Raw genomic sequence first — 19931 nt, 5'->3', positions numbered from 1 at the left:
AGGCTAGAGGACAAATTCAGTTGCACAAAGAACCGGAGAAGCTATCCTAATGCTATCAAGAGACCCAAAAAGGCCTTCTCCACAAGTTGTCTCTAAGCAAATGAGGGAGATCTCTAACCTTTTTTTAGACCTGTCCATCCAAGACAACTTCAAGAACTGCTCCTGCTCATCACAACAACATTGTGAAGACCTTTGAAGTTCTCTGCGTCAAAATCACAAAGATTTGAGACGTCACCTCTAATGGCACTGTACCATCCCACTAAACCTTTGAACCTCCAGCCTCCCCTTCAGTCCACTTCCACTTCATTTAAAACCCTGGAAATCTCTGAAACTGGCCATCACAACAAAAGCATAGAATCTACCTCTGGAATCATGTTTCTCTGCATACATATATAATTCAAATCCATGCTGGTTGAAAACATCCCAAACTACAGAAACACCTCCCTGCTAAAAGCAGTGGTTCCCAGAGATCAGAAATATGCCATTATCACCACCTCATAAAAGAAATGCGGACCCATAAGTCCTGTCAAACGACCATCCTATCGCTAACTTACTCTTGCCTAGGAAAATCATAGAGCTATAGAAAGGTAACGGCCCAAAATTTTGTGGAGGAGACCCACCTCCTCCATGCCCACGAATTAGAATTTTAGACCCTTAAGGTTCTTGGAATTTACTCTTGCCTATTTAGATAATAGCTTCACTCATGATCAGGGCCTTGCAGTGTAGTCCAAAATTCAACCATCTCTTTCCTTTCCTTCAACTTCTGTGTATACTCTCTTGCTCAGCTTCTTCTGCAAAAACAGGTGAACTTGCGTATGTTGATTGTTGATACATTAATACATTTACAACTGCAAAATAGACCCCAAAATGTGGCCAGGATGAGGTCATGATCAAAACATGTATTCTGCTTGATGTAGGAAAACTATATCTGCCTGAAACCAGAAACAAACTCTGGTGTTGGGACATAGTTAAATACGTTACCCTATATCTGGCACCAAGGGTCACACATCTGGGTGTACGCAGTTCTATTGCCTGAGCACTTCCTTTTTTCCAGGCCAAATGAAGTACCCTGCAGGTGATTCCTAGAGTCCAGGAAAAGAGGAAGACAAGGGTCCCACCAACTCTAAGCTGCTCAGACCCACTCAGACCCACTGTCATCTGTACAACCGCCGGGGTGGCGGGGTGACTAGAGTCAGTTTCTCCACCGAGATGAAGATCAAGACCTTTGGTCAGGTGGTGGGTCTTTATTTCCAAGGGGATTAGCAGACTAGATATGCCTGGAGCCTCCTATTTGTAGTCGGTTGCTACATGAGCATATTTATTTAATGATTCACCTGGGCAAGCAGCAGTGTTGCAGCTCTCAGACTGAAATCTTGGTCCATGGCATCTATTGCCCCCTGCTGGGTGGTGGACGTGACGCCATCGAACACGGAATCCCCCACTGCAGGGTTCACGACAAGGGCTCCAGGGGCTCCACTCACTCCAAAGGCAGAGATCTGAGAAAGAGAAGAGAGAATCAAACTAATAAATACCACTGTAATTGGCTGTAAAGGTGGGGATATTATAAAACAGTTATGCAATATGGGTTTTCAATGATGCACACTGCGCTGAAAAATTAACACTGGGGATCTGAAAGCGAGAAAAAATATTGGAAATTTACTCTTGTGTCTCTCTCATAATTGGAATAAAATTACATTTTTGGGCATTCCAAAAGACATCCATGAATAGAAGTGATCCTTGATTTATATCTAAGCTATAGAGTTTCTGGCGAACCTGCAAGCATGAAATTTCTGAATGCAAATTGTGATCAGTTGTACAACTATTAAAACACAAAATAAACTATTTTGCATTCTCACGTTTACCTTACTTTTGTTTCTCCATGGAGAAGATATAACATCCCTGACAGCAGAATTAATTAGCAGACCTTCCTTTTAAATATACACATAAGAAACACATTTACTCTTGCCCCTAACTAGAGTAAATATGCATGTGCTCTCATTGTGGGCATGCCTCAGTAAATTGTTGATGTATACCAACATTCATCCCTGACTGGAAATAAAGACAGCAAAGATTAAGTTGTTTAAGATGTGACTCAAAGCTCAGAGGTGAAAAACTTCCCTGTAATTCACTTTTTATCCATCTAAAATGTCATATTATGTAAGGTCCCCAAACACATCTGCCCATGCTTTCAGCAGCTATGCGGAGGCTGAGAAATAATGGAGAGCCATATATAACATGGTCTTTTCTCCTGTCCCAAATGTTAAAACTAAATACCTTACCTACTACCTACTACCTTTACCCAACCACAACACCTTCCCTGACTTCCCTCCCCCCCACCAACAGCTGTACTTTATGCTTCCATTCAAATCGGGCAAACAGCGCTGTCCTGTAAGGCCTTTAGGATGTAGCAACAGTAGGTAACAAGTTAGTTGGTTAACTGTTGCTACATCATAGCAGTGAGTTATCCATTTCAGAAATGATATTGGCTACCTACCAGAGCCATACATAACAATATGATGATGCCATTCTATAGTAGTTTAGTTGCAGAATGCAATAATGTTTAGAAGTGTAGAATAGATATAACCATTTGTACCTTCACAGATATCAGTGTCAGGGCATAGCCTCTCCTCTATCAGTTCTTCAGAGCACAGAGACATGTTTCCAGTCCAGGGGAATCCAGTTTGCATGTTGAGACAGACCCGAAACCTACGCTGGATAGAAGCCAGAGGAGTAGGATCGGAGGGCAAGTTGGTCCTGTTGTCAGACTGGAAGGTGGCAAGGATCCTGGGACTGACAGCGGTTAGAGGAAGGCAGACGCTGCAGGCTGTCCACTCTGACCATTTACTCAATGAGACGGCCCCTGCAAAAAGAAGACACAGACGTATCCAAGAAGCAAAGAAATTCACCAGATGTGAGCATAAAGTCAGCACTCTATGTTTTGCTGTATAACGTCAAATACCATAATGTGTATTTGTGAAGCACACATTCACCCAGAAGGTCCTCTTAGCGCTGAATAACAGATATTTATTTCATCCTCACCTGTACCATCTTGTGTGGAAACCTCACTCAAATCTTTCATATGCTATCATTTTAAAAGATGATTCAAGTATTTTTAGGGTGAGGATTTTAGATCATGGGGTCAATTAATTAAATCATGTTCACTTTTGCAAAGGATGGCCTGGGCACAGCGGCATTTTTAGTGATGGTGAAGATGGATAACACAGTATATCAAAGCAATATTAAAAATCCTTGCAAATCACAATTAAAAAGGAAGGTAATGGAGTGTTCCTCCTTCTTTGTGCTGGTAAGAAAATGTCTCAATAGCCAGCGTCTGAGCCTGTGGTAACAAGACATTGAACATTTATCAACTGCCCTTGTCAGTTGGTAAACATCTGATGAACTGCATCCACTGAGCAAGTGGCACCTGTGGACACAGGAAAAATAGATGATGGTCCCAAAGAACACTGTAGACCCCACAATGCCCATTTTGCAACCTGTCTCCTTTTTGGTGTTACAACTTCTGTAACAATAAGGGATGGTGTTCATAATACCAGCAAATAGTAAATGGAAATGCAGAGATTAAGGCCTTGAGTTCACTGCAGGACTCCTTATCTGCCTTCAAAGCTACTTGCAAACATTTGCGAAATGCATACTACCTCATTAAAATTCATAAGGTAGGATTCATGAAAACACTTGAGAATGGCCATTTTGCGTGGTGTCAGATGGATACATGGACAAGGTCGCATCCCTGAAACTGTGCAAATACAGCAACTCCAATGTAACCTGGTCAACAATGCATCTGGCCTATCGTGAAATACTAAAGAAACCTCTTAATGGCAATTTGGTCACCCACAGGTTGGGAGAGACAGAAATATGGACAGGAATTAACACAACTAGATTCATCAGGACAGACACAGAGAGAAACAGATAGAAATAAAAACAATTAAAAAAATCTAAATTGTGACGGACAGATTGACAATAAACTGACTGATAGAAAAATAGATATATGCATTAGAACTGGAGAAGTATATATGGCATTATGTGAGCAAACTGAAGAGTCAAACAAGAGACCAGCAACAATTTTGATCCTAACCTTCTCACACATTCAACACATTTTAGTTACCTTATGGACTCCCAGTGATCTCTAAGAATTTGGAAAAACTACCATAGGAAAGCCCAGAGTCCTCAAATTTGTGAGTCAAGAGGACACCAATGGATTGCTTCTTAACTAGATTAAGATTACACCAAGACTCACGGTTTCCCCATCTCCCTCCTACCTCCATCACTGTATTCATTTTCTGATTCTTTGCTTTTTTGGCACCTATCAAGTATAACAGTAAATGGCACAAGGTGGCAACAGCTCAACCCTAATGTCCTCTTCTGATTTTGTACCTGGGGTTTTGATCTTTAAAATAGAAGATTGGTGCATGTCCCTGTTAAATTCACGGTAACCCATAAACATGTGCTTCCCTCCAGTGTCTGTATATTGTAGGCAGATGAGTACAATCACGATAGAGAAGGCTCCAGTTAGAGATACCTAAGACACAATTGGTTTATAAGTTCAGTTTCAAATAAGCTCTGATTTAAAGTTTACCCTCAGGTGAATACTAATTGTTCTGTCCTCAGCATTGGCTCATTGTGGTTCTCATGGTGTTAGTTGAATGTAAGCTTGAACTGTTACTATGTAAGCCTTTTCCTTAAGCACATTTAGATCAGTCCAGCCCTCAGGCATAAGCTACGTGCATTCCACAGCCTGTAGCCCTGAACTCACAGGCTCCTTCCTTCCTATGGAACAATAATCAATGTGTGGCTAAAACACCTGCTTCGGAACATTCAGCTATTTTCGAATATTTGGTCATGTAGACCTTGCTAGTAGGTAATATAAAGTAACTACAATTAATCTCACTTTGCATAGTGATAAAAGACTGAAGTCTGTAATGGCTTTACATAATAATGATACCTTACTCATTGATGACTGTCAGCAGAACATGCACAGCTCCTTTCTCTCTACCAAGTGTGGGTGTGTACCACTAAACTACTTGCAGGTTTCCATGTGCCTGATTCCATTTCTCTTTGAGTTAGGAAAAACAAAGGTGCTTGCACAATGAAAAGAAGGATCCAACAACATAACAGTAAAGAGTAAAAACCCTGGTACATACCTTCACAGTTCTTCATGGAGCACTGAAGCTCTCCCTGTGAGCACACACTGCAAAAAAAGTAAAATGTCCTGTGAGCATCAAAAGCCAGGTCTGCTGCAGCTGAATGTTGAACAGTCTTCTTACATAAATGAATGTTATTAATGTCAGCCTGATACTTACACTTCGGACATGAATATTCCATGCTAGAGCTTGTTCTTGAATATATTGTGGATTGAGTACTAAATACATATCTGATATGCAGTGTTGCACTACTACTGTTTTACTGACAGTGTGGACTCCTGAATTAACTCATTGATATCGCTGGCACTATAAATATTCTATGAATTGTGGGTGAGTTTTGAGTGGATGCGTTGATATGTCTGGACTATAAATAGCCTATCAGTAGAGTGTGAGTCCTGAATGAGTTCACCAACAAGACATGGGCAGATAAAACAAATGATTAACAAGTAGCAGTTAATGCACTTAGATCAACTGCACATATCACTATCACTAAGTAAGTATTCCAAAATCAAAAAAGTGAGTCATTGGGGTGTGGAGGTTTGAAAAGGCTCAAACCCTTGATGAAGGACTCCCAAACAAAAGGTCTACTAATGTAATCATATAGGTAAACTGAGCACTCCCTATGGTCATATCTCATTATGGTGATTCTAGTCAATAATAGAACACTATGTGCAATGAGCTGTTGTGATCCGTTAAACCATCACATTATTTGAAAATCATATGTCATAAAAGGTAAACTTGATTGAAACCTATACAAAAATCAGTAGCCAATGCGTTTTGCTTCATCAGATCTTCTTCAGGGCCTGTACATACTGCAATTAGTGTTGTTCTATATCGCTCAATAATTCATTGTGATTATCATTTGTGGTGTAATTTCCTCTCGCTTGTAAATTTATAAGCGAATGTGACCTCCAGTTTCCTCTATACATTAATACACACTTCCATAATTCTTAGTCACAGGCAATTAGTAATTACTATATATTCCTGTTCCCTCTGGTAAGGTACGAGGACAGTGCTGTATATCGGGAGTATGTTTTCAAAACCACAAGGGCAACCCAAGAATCGGTAAGGACCAAGGGTACTACGTAGTGAAAGGAACAGTGGTCTTTAGGCAAATAATGCACATCCTTTCTCTATTTATATCGGGAATATGTCACCAATGAGTCCAGGTAGTGCAGATCTTGAGAAAGCAGTGGAATTAAAACATGCTGGAGTCTTTGAAATATGTGCACTTTAGTTTGAGCTTCTAAGTTAGAGGACACTACCTTAAAACTATGGAGACCTCAAGACTTACTTCAGAAGATGCAACTGTGTTAATCATTCCAATGACATGGACATGGACAAACTATTCATAACTATAACCTATATAAAGAGGGGTAAAGAACAACCCCGGCATACAATGCTTCAGGAACAACAAAAGATAAAAAGAGTTTCAACTCTAAATGTAATAGTCACATCCAATTGTCAGAGACAGTTGTGAGTCACACACAGAAAGTTATACATTTGCTTGTGGTAAATTGCCTTTGTACAGTGGCATATTAAGGTAGCCATTGGCTATAACGCAAGCACCATAAATGGGATTCCTTCATTTGACATCCCCAAATCCCTCAGCCATGCCCTGAATTTGCCCCGGTTTATAGGTTGCAAGATAAATAGTGATTCTGTTTGTCTACGAATTGGTCATTAAGGTGATTTAATTAATATTTGTGTGATGTGATAGCTTTTGAAATGCATTGTGGTGTCAAAGGTGTTGAAAACTCCTAACAATCTGGAGACAACTTGACAGGAAGACTTGGGGTTCACCACCAATGATTTTTTTTTATGTTGCAAATGGCAGAATTGTAAGTATTCTCAACAAAATGAGCCGAGCCTTCAATTTTTAGGCACTGTTAAGAGTGGTTCAAGGGGGTATATATATATATGTACTCAAAGAATTCTTCACCAAAGTTAGTGACAAATGGTTCAATTTTACATGCAGGCATTATTACAATTTGTCAAAAATGAATCTGATTCATCAAACTGTAAGACAATGTAGGACAAAATCCCTCCACTAAACAATTTTTATAAATGGGACCTATCAGATGTTTAGAAGCATATTTAGCCAAGTATATCAACACTATAGTAGAGAATTCAAATTAAACTGTAGACGTTCGAATCTTGACAGTCAAATATTATTTTGAGAAGAATTCCTCAGGTTTAACTCCACACAGTACCATCCATACTCGGTGCTAATGACATTGAGTACCTCTACCTGAACCCTAGATTAGCAGGAATGCCCATATTTCTCGATTTCTACAATAGTATCCATTTTTGCCCATGCTACAGTAATTCAGTTACCCACTCTGCATAATCATGCAGTAAAGCTCAGCACTTATTATGCCACAATGTAATACATAATTGTAAAAAATGTTTACAATGTACAGTAATGAACATATTTTCCTAGTTGCTGCAATACTGTAGATGGACACATTTCAAATAGCTTTATATTGATTCCATGTCACCTCGAGTTCTGCTGATATGAGCTTGGACTGTTAGTGTACTATTAGGAAGGAGCTACCTTATTATTATTATAGAGGTCACACAGAAATCTCTACAGTATGTGCATTAACGCATCTATATAGCCTACTATGATTGAAACCTATGACCAACTTCTACAGTAGGCCCATTAGCTCATAATGCCCTATTCTGAACAGACTTAGAACTTGCTACCTGAAGGCTGTATATAGATATCTGCAACAGGCGTGTTAAACAATTGACCAATTTCACAGGGATTGGAACCAGTGGTCTGTATATTACTCCTTCCCAATATCATGAAGAGATGCATATGTATCGACTGTATTCTTTCTATTTTCATGTTTTAATTGTTCTCTCCTTCCTGGTCCCTCTTTTCAAGCTTTGGTTTCTTTCTTTCTTCAAGGATACCACTGGCTACATTGTTACCACAGCCTGCTTTCTTCACTCTTCCCTATTTCCTCCAGATCTTGTGATTCCAAAATAACCAGCCTCAAAGGTTTGTCAAATGTTACGCTGGGTGGACGAGGAGAGCAGATCTCTTAAGGAAGAGTTAAAACCCCTAATATGCACGGGGCTTACCAGATCGAATCAGGAAAGCTAGGTCATACTATAAATTGTGAATCATCAAAAATAAAGAAGCAGCAATTGAATCTAAATGTTTTTTACGAGCAGCACAAGTTAAAGATCTAGATTCCTTCTACTAGAAAATCGGCGAAGCCCTAAGGGAGAGTAACGGAGAGTAAGAGTGTCCTTGAGGCAAATGAAACACTTCTGCAACATATTTGGACCTGGAATTCAGCATTGCAACACTGTAACAGAGATTAAACCTGATCACAAAAGGCAATTTCTGGAAGAAATGTTTAGAGGGAACAAACAACAAAACACACACAGAGAAAAGCAAACAATGATCTTCAGAAAAAAGTAGTCAAATCACAAACTATTTCCATGTAAATGACACACAAGTTGAAGAAGCAAACTAAATTTCCTACTTAGGGTACCCTCCGGCGGGATCTGCACATCACCAAGGCATTTCAGAAAACAGAAGCCTCCCTAAACACAATTCTCTCGATGGTCCGTCTCCAAAGCAATCCCTTTTTAATTAACATAGACAGAATGCTACAGACAAACGCTGGTTCCCAAATCACCTATGGAGTTGAGCTTTGGGACTGTGATAAAAAAATCTAAAATAGGATGCATTGAAGGAAAATTATGGACAACTCTATTGATGCTGCGAACAGCTTTCCCCACCCCAGCCCTTAGAAGCAGATGTCAACTATGCTTCAATAGAAAGTAGGTGGCAAAACGCCATAAAGAAGTATGGTTTGGAAAGTCTGAGATCCACAGGAACAAATTAGATTGACAAGCCATGGAAAGAGCACTTCAACCTTGGCCACATGTTAACATTTGTCATTAGTTGGAAAAAGAGAGGCAGCCCATCTAGGCCAAGACTTAACTCCTGACAATGCAGCTCTCAGACTCATTTCTATGCTAAGAATAAATCTGACTGTAAATAAACAATTCGCCACATTGAGATCAACTAAAAAATGGTCATCCTCGAGAACTTTTGTAGAACTATTTGACATCACACCACAAGTACATCCATACCTAGGAAAACTCAGTGGCTGCTCCGAACGTCACCCCTCTGCCTTATGCAGTGTAAAAGAAGGAAACATTAAATTATAATAACTCAAGGGTATTATCATTTTATTTTTTCCTGTTGCATAGTGCTATGGAGCTAGGCTGGTCTCAGAGCGGGGGAAAGAGTGGTGTGCACTCCCTATGTGAGCATGAGTGATTTGCCGCCCTCTCTGTCCGGCCAAATAGTCACATTGCACATAGCATGTTCTCAATGCAGACTGCATTACAGCCTGCATAGAGAACACGTCCACCCTTCCAGGCCCTGGGATCAATCACAATGCTGCATTGCAGCGTTGTGACTGGCTACGGGGAGTGTCGGAGCCCAGTTGCTTCCTGTTTCCCCCAAGAAGCCAGGAAGAGGACGCAGGAGAAGAAGCTGCGGTCGGCCAACCAGGCAGCCAGGGGGTAAGTGATTATTTTTTTTATCCCTATCACCCCCACCCATTTCCCCCATGCTGTCCCACTGCTGCTTTCATGCAGCAGCCGACCGTGGGAAAACTTATATATTTTAGTGAAAAAAGTCCCTTCTCCTTAGTCAGAAGTGAAATCCTTCTCCTCAACTCGGCCCTGGACAAAGGTCATCAGTCATTAACACCAAACTCTGTCTGCGACTACTCGAGGATTTCACTCACTTCACCTGAAGGTGTCAATTATATGACAGGACAAGTGGCTACACCATCAGATTCATTTTGGAAAAGGAACATCTAAAAGATGATGATGCATGTGTCTTTTTCCTTCTTTGACAAAGTCACTAGGCAGATGGGAAAATACCCTGTCAAATTCTGGGACATTTCAGAAGAGTCTCTCAAAACTTAGGCTGACAGAGCTTTCCTCGTCCCACCACCATTAAGAACAGTTTTAATGAGGACTTTTTACTAAATGTTATTGCAAGCAATCACATTACTTTTATTCATGCAGATTGACTCCCGTCGTTACTAAATACTGCAGAAAGTACGTTTATTCAACATGGCCTCTGCACATCAGAAGTATTCGCAACGTGGTAACACTCGTTTAGTTACTGCCCTGCAAGATAAATGACAAATTATATACTTTTTATGGTAATATCGCTACTATGTTCCACACAAGCCCTATTTCTAGTTTTAATTTCAAGTGGATATGATATTGTGCATTCATTTCTAATGTAAAATCATTATTCCCTGTAAGACACTAAAATAGCCTCTTTACTGAATTCTCGGTCTCCTCTCATTTCTGCTCCTTCGCCACGTTTCTGCTTTCGTTGTGTCAAAAAACTTCCTGTGATCTCGCACCATCTTTATTTTAGCTGAATTCTCTCTCATTTATAATGGTCACTTTTCTCTATTTCATTTTAGTAGACAGAAGCAGCTGTGGCTGCCATTGAACTGTCACAGCTTGAGGAGTCCATGCTTGATATTGGAGTAGCGCAATATAGACTCCAGCCTTACATGTCACAGAAATGCCCTACACATGACACTACATTTACTGTGTGCCATATTTTTACTAACATGTGTGAACATTTAAATGCATTAATGACATTGATTTACTGTAGAAAGTAGAGTTTTATAAACGTGTGAACTAATGTTCAGTTTAAACATGAAGGTGTATTCTGCATTCACGTTTGCATTTATACTTTGTCAAATTTGCATATATTCCGAAATTTATATTTGAAAGTGTAATCATGTATGCTTTTACTCATGTTTGCATTTGTACTTGAGTTACATGTACACACGTATAACCATGTATTTGAAGTGCCCGGTTAAATGTTTAATTAAAGTTAGCTAGACTAAAGGCCTTGGTTTTGACACGTATTTTGCTTGGTTAGCGTGTTATTTCTTTTGCAGGTGCGTTCTCAAGATTTCATTAGCTAGAGAAAGGAGTACTACTGTCTGTACTATTTTCTTGATAGTAAGGCCTGAGAAGAGAAATCTTGGCAAAAAATGTGAAGACCTTATGAGCAGATTAATCCTCCTATTCATCGCGTATCAAGAATGAGGAATGCTCAAGATTGCAATAATTGTTCAAGTTCTGTGGGATGGAAAAGTCTGGTAATTTTGCAAATGCATACCACAAGAAGAGAAATGATTGGTCCCTGATGGTGTGGGAATAGATATCATTGTTGTTGAAGTTTTACTGGTTTTAATTAGTGTTAACACAGTTAAAAGTTACGTCTGATTCCCTTAGACTTTGGGGGTTACAGTCCTCCGTGCTTCCTTTACCACACAACGGGCTGAACTGAAAGCTCTGGTTCTGGCACTGCAGAATACGGATCCTGAATTCCGGACACGTATTGTGCGTGATTCCTATTACTGCATCCAGCCGTATAATGATAGCTTACACAATTGGTACTTGAATGAATTTAGAGCTTATAAGGGTAACACTATTAACCATAAGCTTCTTTGGGGGAAAGGTGACAGCTCTTAAAGATGCTCTGCCTTGGACTCATGTCATTCATGAACTATAACCTGGACGCGGACGCGCCGTGATGAAGTAACGCAATTACCAGTTACTATCTGCCATACTTAATTTGGCTATATAACCAGAAAGATAAGGACGTATTGTCATTGTGTGGCAGTTCAGACCAGGAGAATTTATTTCCCTGCAGCAAATCTAAAAGAGAGGAAAAGAAAATACCTAAAACACCTTTTTTGATGTATAAAACGGTCTTGTTTGGGAGAGTAACCAAACACCAGTGATTACAACCAAGGTGAGCAACAAACAACGCTACATGCACTTTTATCATTAAAGAGTGTCACACTACATCAATAGTGATTATATATTGCTATATACTGGTCGGAGAAACAGTTCCCCTAAATTGTGTCCTGAAGAAGGTGGTTTTAAAATTATGTGCGGTACCACCGAAACGCGTCAACGCTAACTAAGTTTGAATCCAACTACACGAATTTCTGGAAAGGAATCAATTAAAACACCTACCAGTATACAAACTTGATGTTCTGTGTTGGATCAATCCATACAACAGTTAGTTTTTTACTGGGTAAATAGGGTCTCCTATTTTGATTGTCTTTATTTTTATTTGCCTTTGTTTATGTCGGATTTTAATGTAAAGTGCATATTATATTTGATTAAATATTGCATGCCGTGTTTCACCTGCATATAAAAATTGTTTTTATGTTTTTATGTTCGAAATTCAATTTTTCTTGTGTTTCCCCCCAAAAAAACTATTTTGATTGAAGAATAAGGGTTTAATGAAATTAAATAAATAATCCTTAAGCGCTATATTTCGTTTCGGGTTGAATGTTTATCAAGGGGTTGTATGACAGTGTTTTTGCTCTAAAGTAAACATTGTGGATGAATGGGAAGCGAGTGAATTGACCAGTCCTGAATAAGTGTACTACCTAAGAGATAACTCTTTTCTCTACTATTCATGAATTGGGCCATCAATGCAAAGGTGTTCACGTTGTAGGGAATTCATTAGCTGATATAGCTGCCAAAGCGGCAGTTCAGACAGTTTTATTATCTGCGATTACTCGCACCCATACAAGGATTGAGAATAACATTAAAGCTGCGGTCAATGATTTTACTAGTGGAACACCCCTACCCAAACATTTTGCCAAAAAACTCCTATATATTGAATGCCCAAAACAATCCATTTGCCCGCATTGCTGTGATTCGAATGATACCCAACCAGAACCGAAGGCTAGAGATAATAATGGCTGCACATGAAGGCTTAACGTCTGCCAATGCTCATGTGATGGTTACATTTTCTTTGTTACAGAAATGCTACTGGTCGCAGGGTCTTTAAAAACAGACTAAACAATATGTCCTTTGCTGTAACGCTTGCCAACAAATTAAAAGCTCCACTGTGGCTCGCCCACCCCAGACACCCGTTCTAGTTACTAATAAACCTTTAAATTGTGTCCATTTGGACAATTGCGGACCACTACATTTTGACTGTGCATTTGTATTAACTTTATTAGCTGTGGATTCTTGTTCTCAATTTCTATGGGTCAGGCCGCAGCGATCGGCTGGTGCATGTACTGTTATTAAAGATTTGCAAGTCTTTATTGGTAGATATACAGTAGTAGAATTCCACTTGGACCAGGGACTGGCATTTGACTCTAAGGCTTACCAGGATGCCATGGGGGACCTGGGTGTTGCTGTGCATTATTCCTCTCCCTATCATCCTCAGGGAAATTTGATAGCGGAACTGAAAAACCATGATTTAAAGAAATCATTAAATAACCTGCATATAATGTCTTTGGGTGGCCAGACTCCATATGAGGTTCCCTTCGGGATTGAGATATATGTTCCAGATCTTGATAACCCTGGAACAGTCGTGACTGATGCGTCCTTTGACATCAATTAACGTTTTGCTGTCTTATAGACTTTTGAGATGAGCACTTGAATGTGAATACTAAATGTTCTGCCATTGACGAAATGAACGAGCAACCAGAAACTTCTGGATGGATTCCAAAAACTAAGGAGTCTAGTCCGGGATAAGATTATCTATAAGTCAGAAATTCGGACCATCATTTCGAGCCCCGAAGCCTGTACTTGCTGTTCAAGGTATTCAAACTGTGAATTTGCCACCGCTTGCTGGTTGTAAACAGAATTAGAAGTCTCTATTGACTTAATTAGGCTCCATCATGTGACCAGACCTAAACAGTGGACCAAGGGGGTATATGAGTAGCTCCTTAACTCCTCTCCATGTCCTGTAATGCACTAGTCCAGATTTAACTACTACCCGGCTGGGGACTTCAGTTGCACTTTTTCTGCTATTGCACCAACCAACAACATAATTTACTATCAACCACCTTTGGATATAACACCTAGCTTTCCTTCGCTGCACGAGGTTCCTGTTTTTGTTCAATCTGCCTCCGGTTACTTTGCCGACACTGATGATTTTTCCTACACTTCCTTGCATGGTGCACGTGCACTGTTTTCTTGGATTAAACAGACTTATCAGGTTCCTCCATGGTAATACCTATGGATAGTTCTCTCCTTGTTTTTTCTTTTCACCTGGATTAGATTTGTAATAGTGTTTTTTTCTCTTGTTTAACAGACATTATCTCCTAGAGTCTACTTCTCCTGAACTGGTAGCTGAGGTGCTTACACCCCACTCTTCTTCACATATGGTCTGAAGAGTATGGTATTTCCTGTCCATGATGATATCATTTGGGATAATGTCCCATATGATATTTTTGGTCCAACAGAAATTTTGCTAAAATTGCTATAGACAATATAATAACCCCAGGTTCAATATCTAATGAATCGGACGTTTTGACTGTATCACACATATTATCTGAATTAGACTCCTATATGGTATTTAAAAATGAGGATTTGTAATAAAATTCTGCAAACTATGGTGAAATGGTTTGTTATCATTATTATGCTCATCATTATTTTCTTAGAGCTAGTACAGCAAACACAAGTTTTAATTATACATAATGGGAACACTGCCTAACACCACCTATAGGGAGTCAATACCAGTATTTTAAAAAGTTTCCTTATTTTATTAGTCGTGTCCCCAAAGACTTCGTTTATTTTTTTTATAAACTTACCCCTTCTCAAGCAATAAAAAAGCATGCCTACACCTACTAAATTAATTTATTTTGGATCCTCTCATTTCCAAATTGACCATGCAAGGTTACAATTATTGGAAAAACACAATTGATTTGAAATAAATATGGGGTGCAAGATACTGGCAGGTCCAGGATATTGATGCCATATTTAGCACTTGTTTGATCCCTAGACAAATTATATTTTGAAACAAAACAGTACAACAGACAACATGTCTTGTACTAGCTAATGCTAAAAAGTTAAATGCAACTAGCATTCCCCGGGCTGCATACTTTGATAAATGCCAACAATACACTAAAATTACAGAATACTAACTAAATGTGATGGTGCCGAATGGTGTATACAATCTTCACTTTATGAATCCGATGAGTAGTTAGAGTGGCCTCTTAACACTAATGTTTTTTAAACTCCTCTAGGGGTTTTAAAGCTAGCAGACCAGACCCTGGATATGTTCAGTCATAACAAGCAGGTATAGTAACAACCTACAGTGTAGGCAAGTTATGCCAGCAATCACTGGAACACTCCACATTGTTCGCTGTTAAGCAGCATGTATCCCTTCTTTCAGACTACATGGACTTGCAATATTTCTTATTGGATCACAGACCTTACACGTTTAAATATTTTCTATATGCCACCTATAATGAACTATGATAAATTTCATACGAATCTGCTGAGGTTGCGACAAATTTATGGGGAAAATTTAGAAAATATTTCAAAAAGGGGGTGGTGATGGACAGAGTATCTGAGTTAATCAGAACACTCCTACCCAGTCAACAGATCAGGGCTTGATCCATCACCGTTTTTTAGCTCACTGCACCATCCCAGCTCAGAACCTGGCTATATGCAAATTAGTCTGACCCTGGCCCAGTGCATCATGGGAACAGGGCAGACCAAACTACCAAGCCAATTCTTTACTGGAAAGGAAACAAGCTTCCGGGGACCGGTTTCTGGCATTAAAGCCGTCTTCGGCCCGGCTTGCTTGAATCCTGATGGTGCAGTGAGCAAGGGACTCATGTCTGAGCATACCCTTCCACTCCTATAGTGGCCAAAACGATTCAGAAAAGGGGGTGGTAATGGACAGAGCATCTGAATTAAGCAGAACACTCCTACCCAGTCAAAAGATCAGGGCTTGATCCATCACCGTTTTATAGCTCACTGCACCATCCCAGCTCAGAACCTGGCTATATGCAAATTAGTCTGACCCTGGCCCAGTGCATCATGGGAACAGGGCAGACCAAACTACCAAGCCAATTCTTTACTGGAAAAGAAACAAGCATCCGGGGACCGGTTTCTGGCATTACAGCCGACGTTATGAATTCAGCCTCCTACTAGTCTCCGATGCTCACCTGAGGGCAAACTAGAAAGGTTTGGATGAGATGCCAGGGGAAGAGGAGGAAGAGGATTAATGCCACTTCTGATGTGTACTTTAGACGCACCTTTATCACTAGTAACATTAGTGCCATAAAAGGTTTGCACTGGCCACTGACTGGGTGGAGAGGGCTGATGTTGATGGAAAGCTGGTGGAACTGGTAGGCCTGCAATAGGCCTAAAGATCGAGCCCTTACTCTGCTATTTTCAACATGCTCAAGAGTCAAATTGACCTTCCCACCAAAAAATCACACCCCATCAAAGGATATGTCCCACAGATAGACCTGGATGTCCCTACAGAATAGCGTACAGCATCCAGGCATGGTGCCTAATAATACACTAGTGCCTTTTACACCAGCAACAACGTAAGTGGCATCGAGTCCAGATGGAAGAATTTGCTTGACTGCAGTGAAGTAAGAGAATTATGTTTTTATTATATATTATTAATTATTAAATGTGGTCTGTGGAATTAAAAAAAAGCCATTCAATGACATTCTAATAAAAGTAATGCTACATTTTTAAATGAAAAAAGGTTATTGAAATGTTTTAAAATTAAATAATAATTATGTTTTATTTTTAGAAAATGTTTTAACCTTAAATTAAATTTTGTTATATTTTTAAACAGTTTAAATAATCTAATTTAATTTAACATTATTTCCTATGGTGTTTTATTTTACGTCTCTGGGCTGGAGTACATTTCCTTCTGTTTTCGGTCCTTTTTTGCTGTAGTAGTTTTAGAAGTGCAGTTTGGGAATACCAATGGGCTTACTTTTTGGTGGGTTATTTTTTTTTTGTATTCCTCATTTACTGCCATGGATCCAAACTACTAACAACTTAAGGCAAGGGAGAAGGACGATGGGGGGTGCCGCCGCGCTGCCACAGTCAAGACTGGTAGGGAAATAAATACCTTATCTGCGCGAGATCCCAAAAGCAGCAGCGGGCACCCTCCCGATCCAACCCCCACTGTCCAGTTAGCTGATGTTTACCAATCTCAGGTTGCCCCAGATGCTATCAGCCGACCCGGGTCCGAGTAGGGGGGGGGGGTAGGAGCGGACCAGTGAAATAGCAGCGAGGTTGTACCAAGGCAACATAATCATCGGAACTGGGGGGGGAAAAAACCAACAACAAAAAACAGCACTCTCAATGAGACCAATCAAGTAGGTGCCAAAAGTTTCTCTTGTCTTGTTTCGCAGCCCTGGCTAGATTGAGTTTTGAAATCTGTAAAAGCGCTGTGTACCAGTCGTGGAATGTGGGTGCAGAGGGCTCTTTCCAACGTTTGCATATTTCTCTACGGGCCACCAGGATGGAATAGAACAGGAGGTTCCCTGCCGTGGAACGGGTCTGATCCACTATTCGAAAAATTACTAACCGCAGGTCCATAACTACTGCGCATCCCAAGATGGTCGAGAGCTTGCTGCTTATTGAGTCCCAAAATGGAGTTAACTGGGGGCATTCAAAAAACATGCAAGTCCGAGGCCTCTATGAGACCGCACCTTGCACACGCCACAGGGCCCCCTGCAGAAAACTTGGAGAGTTTTTGTGGAGAGTAGTATGCCCTATGCAGGGTAAACAGGTGGTTCCTGCGAAGCCATGCAGGCTTAACTAGGTCCCACAACACCTTGTAAGACATAGTCCAGAGATCATTTACATTGAAGTCAGGCATCAGGGTACCCCACAGTTGTTCTGGGAGACAGAATTCTCCATCCATTTTGTCCATTATTAATGAGTACCATAAAGAAACCTCTTTTTTTACAGGTGGTTGATCTACTAAAATGGATTCCAGATAACTACCTCCCCCTACTGGCGAATTATTAAAATGTGAGGCTTGTGATGTTAATGCATGGGCCCAGCTAGCTATTTGTATATATTTAAATCTTGAAAAGTTGGGCCCAACTTTGCGGACTAAGTCCTCCCAAGGGAGCAAAATCCCTTTCACGAAGAGGTCCCCCCAAGCCACTATCCCAGCTTCTCTAAGTGGTACAGCAAGTGTGTCGTCCAACCAGCCTGGGGCCACCGGAAGATCCCATATTGGTGCTCTGCTAGAATAGTACCCCAGTTTGGTTAAGGATCTTATCTTTGCCCAAGTTCTTGCCAGGCCCTGTAGAACCTTCAGTTTCACCTTTTTGAAAAATGTGGGATCTCCAAACTTAAACAAAAATCCAAACTGCCCAATTCCTTCACTCTTCAATAGTGCTTCAAACAAACTACCAATGCCCTCTCCTGTAGGTGCTTTTAAAAGCATACGAGCATGAGATAGCTGAAATGCCCATGCGTAGATCTGTAAGTCTGGACCAGCCAGGCCCCCCTTCTCCCTACGGCGTCTTAGCTTTTTCCAAGCTATCCTTGGGTTCTTATTTTTCCAGATGAAGAAGGTTATCTCGCCCTGTAATTTAGCCAACAAGGAAGGGTAAAAAAAAAGAGGGATTGTATTGAACAAAAAAGAAACCTTCGGTAAGATGGACATTTTCACCAAATTAACTCTGCCTAATAAGGAGAGGAGAAGATGCATCCAAGCTCTCATTAGTTTTCGACACTCTTTCGCAATTATCGAAAAGTTGGAAGACGCGATCAAAGAGATATCTTTAACAATATTCAGCCCTAAATATGGCAGGCTCGTGCTAAGTCGTTCATTGAAGCAGGTCACGTCATCATTACAAACCATTATTTCCATCTTAGAGGCGTTTACCTCGTATCCGGAGACTTCGCCAAACTCCACGGCCAAGCTAATAGCTGCCGGGAACGCGGTGCTAATCTCAGATGTCATTATCATGACATCGTCCGCGTATAACGCGACCTTCTTCTCCCAATCTCTATATATGAAAGGCTTAATATTACAATCGTCACGTAATTTTTGAGCAAAAGGCTCGATATAGAGGTCGAATAAGAGGGGGGATAGGGGGCAGCCCTGATGGGTTCCTCTGGTGATGGCAAAAGAGTCAGACAGGCCCCCATTAACAAGTACCTGTGCTGATGGATTATGGTATAACAGTTGCACTGCTCTACGAAAGCCCTCACCCACACCAAACTTTGCCAAGGCCCCCGATAGGTACAACCAGTTGACCCTGTCGAAGGCCTTTTTGGTGGGTTATTGTCTCTGCGTCCCTAATCCCCTCCTTAACTCTTCCTTAACCCCTCCTTCCTTCTTCCTAAATGTCACATATTTCGTAGGAAGTATGCCATATTTTTCGCCCGCTCCTCCAGTCTCTCCCACATTTATTGCTAAGTAGTAAACTTACAAGTGTGAGGATATCTCCCAAAAAAACGTTAGGAGAGCTAGAGGTGGAGATTTACAGTTGCCCGTTTGTGAACAGCATTTTATAGTGCTTTAGTAGTACTAATGTAGTACTGTAGGACTACTAAATGTACTAAAAAATGCAGTTTGTGACTATGACTCTAAGTATGCAGAATCCACCACCTAACATAGAGGAAATTCAGCTGCAATCTTAATTTAGGGTAGAGCTACAGTGATCCAGGATACTGATAGCCAAGATTATTGCAGTGTTAGTCAGTTTGAGGCCTGGACTGGACAGTCACCTTATGAGATTTAAGCTATGACTGAATTAATGACAATGTATATGTGTGCATACGTAATGTGTCTTTTGGTCAGTGGTATCCATGTTCATTCATTGGTCCTTAAGGTTGTCATTCGCCTTTTGGTTCTGCACACCACTGCTTACAGCATGGAGCAATTTTTCAGCTCATTCAGGCACTGGTTGTGTTTAATATGGTGACAGC

At 40.5% G+C, this 19931-nt stretch overlaps 1 protein-coding gene across 1 annotated transcript in view; it reads right to left on the bottom strand.

Annotated features, from left to right (window-relative positions):
• LOC144784018 (SCO-spondin-like) overlaps positions 1-19931 on the bottom strand; it is a 1726865-nt gene that overhangs the window by 290971 nt on the left and 1415963 nt on the right. Inside the window, exons 106-109 of the mRNA XM_078662721.1 lie at positions 5160-5206; positions 2809-2860; positions 2594-2730; positions 1335-1496 (exon numbers count right to left, since the gene is read on the bottom strand). Of these exons, the coding sequence (XP_078518847.1) occupies positions 1335-1496; positions 2594-2730; positions 2809-2860; positions 5160-5206 (398 nt within the window). The remainder of the gene's footprint in view (positions 1-1334; positions 1497-2593; positions 2731-2808; positions 2861-5159; positions 5207-19931) is intronic.

Source organism: Lissotriton helveticus, chromosome 10 (genome assembly GCF_964261635.1).
Source record: "Lissotriton helveticus chromosome 10, aLisHel1.1, whole genome shotgun sequence".
Classification (NCBI taxonomy): Eukaryota; Metazoa; Chordata; class Amphibia; order Caudata; family Salamandridae; genus Lissotriton; species Lissotriton helveticus.
This window is presented reverse-complemented; position numbering and strand designations above follow the sequence as displayed.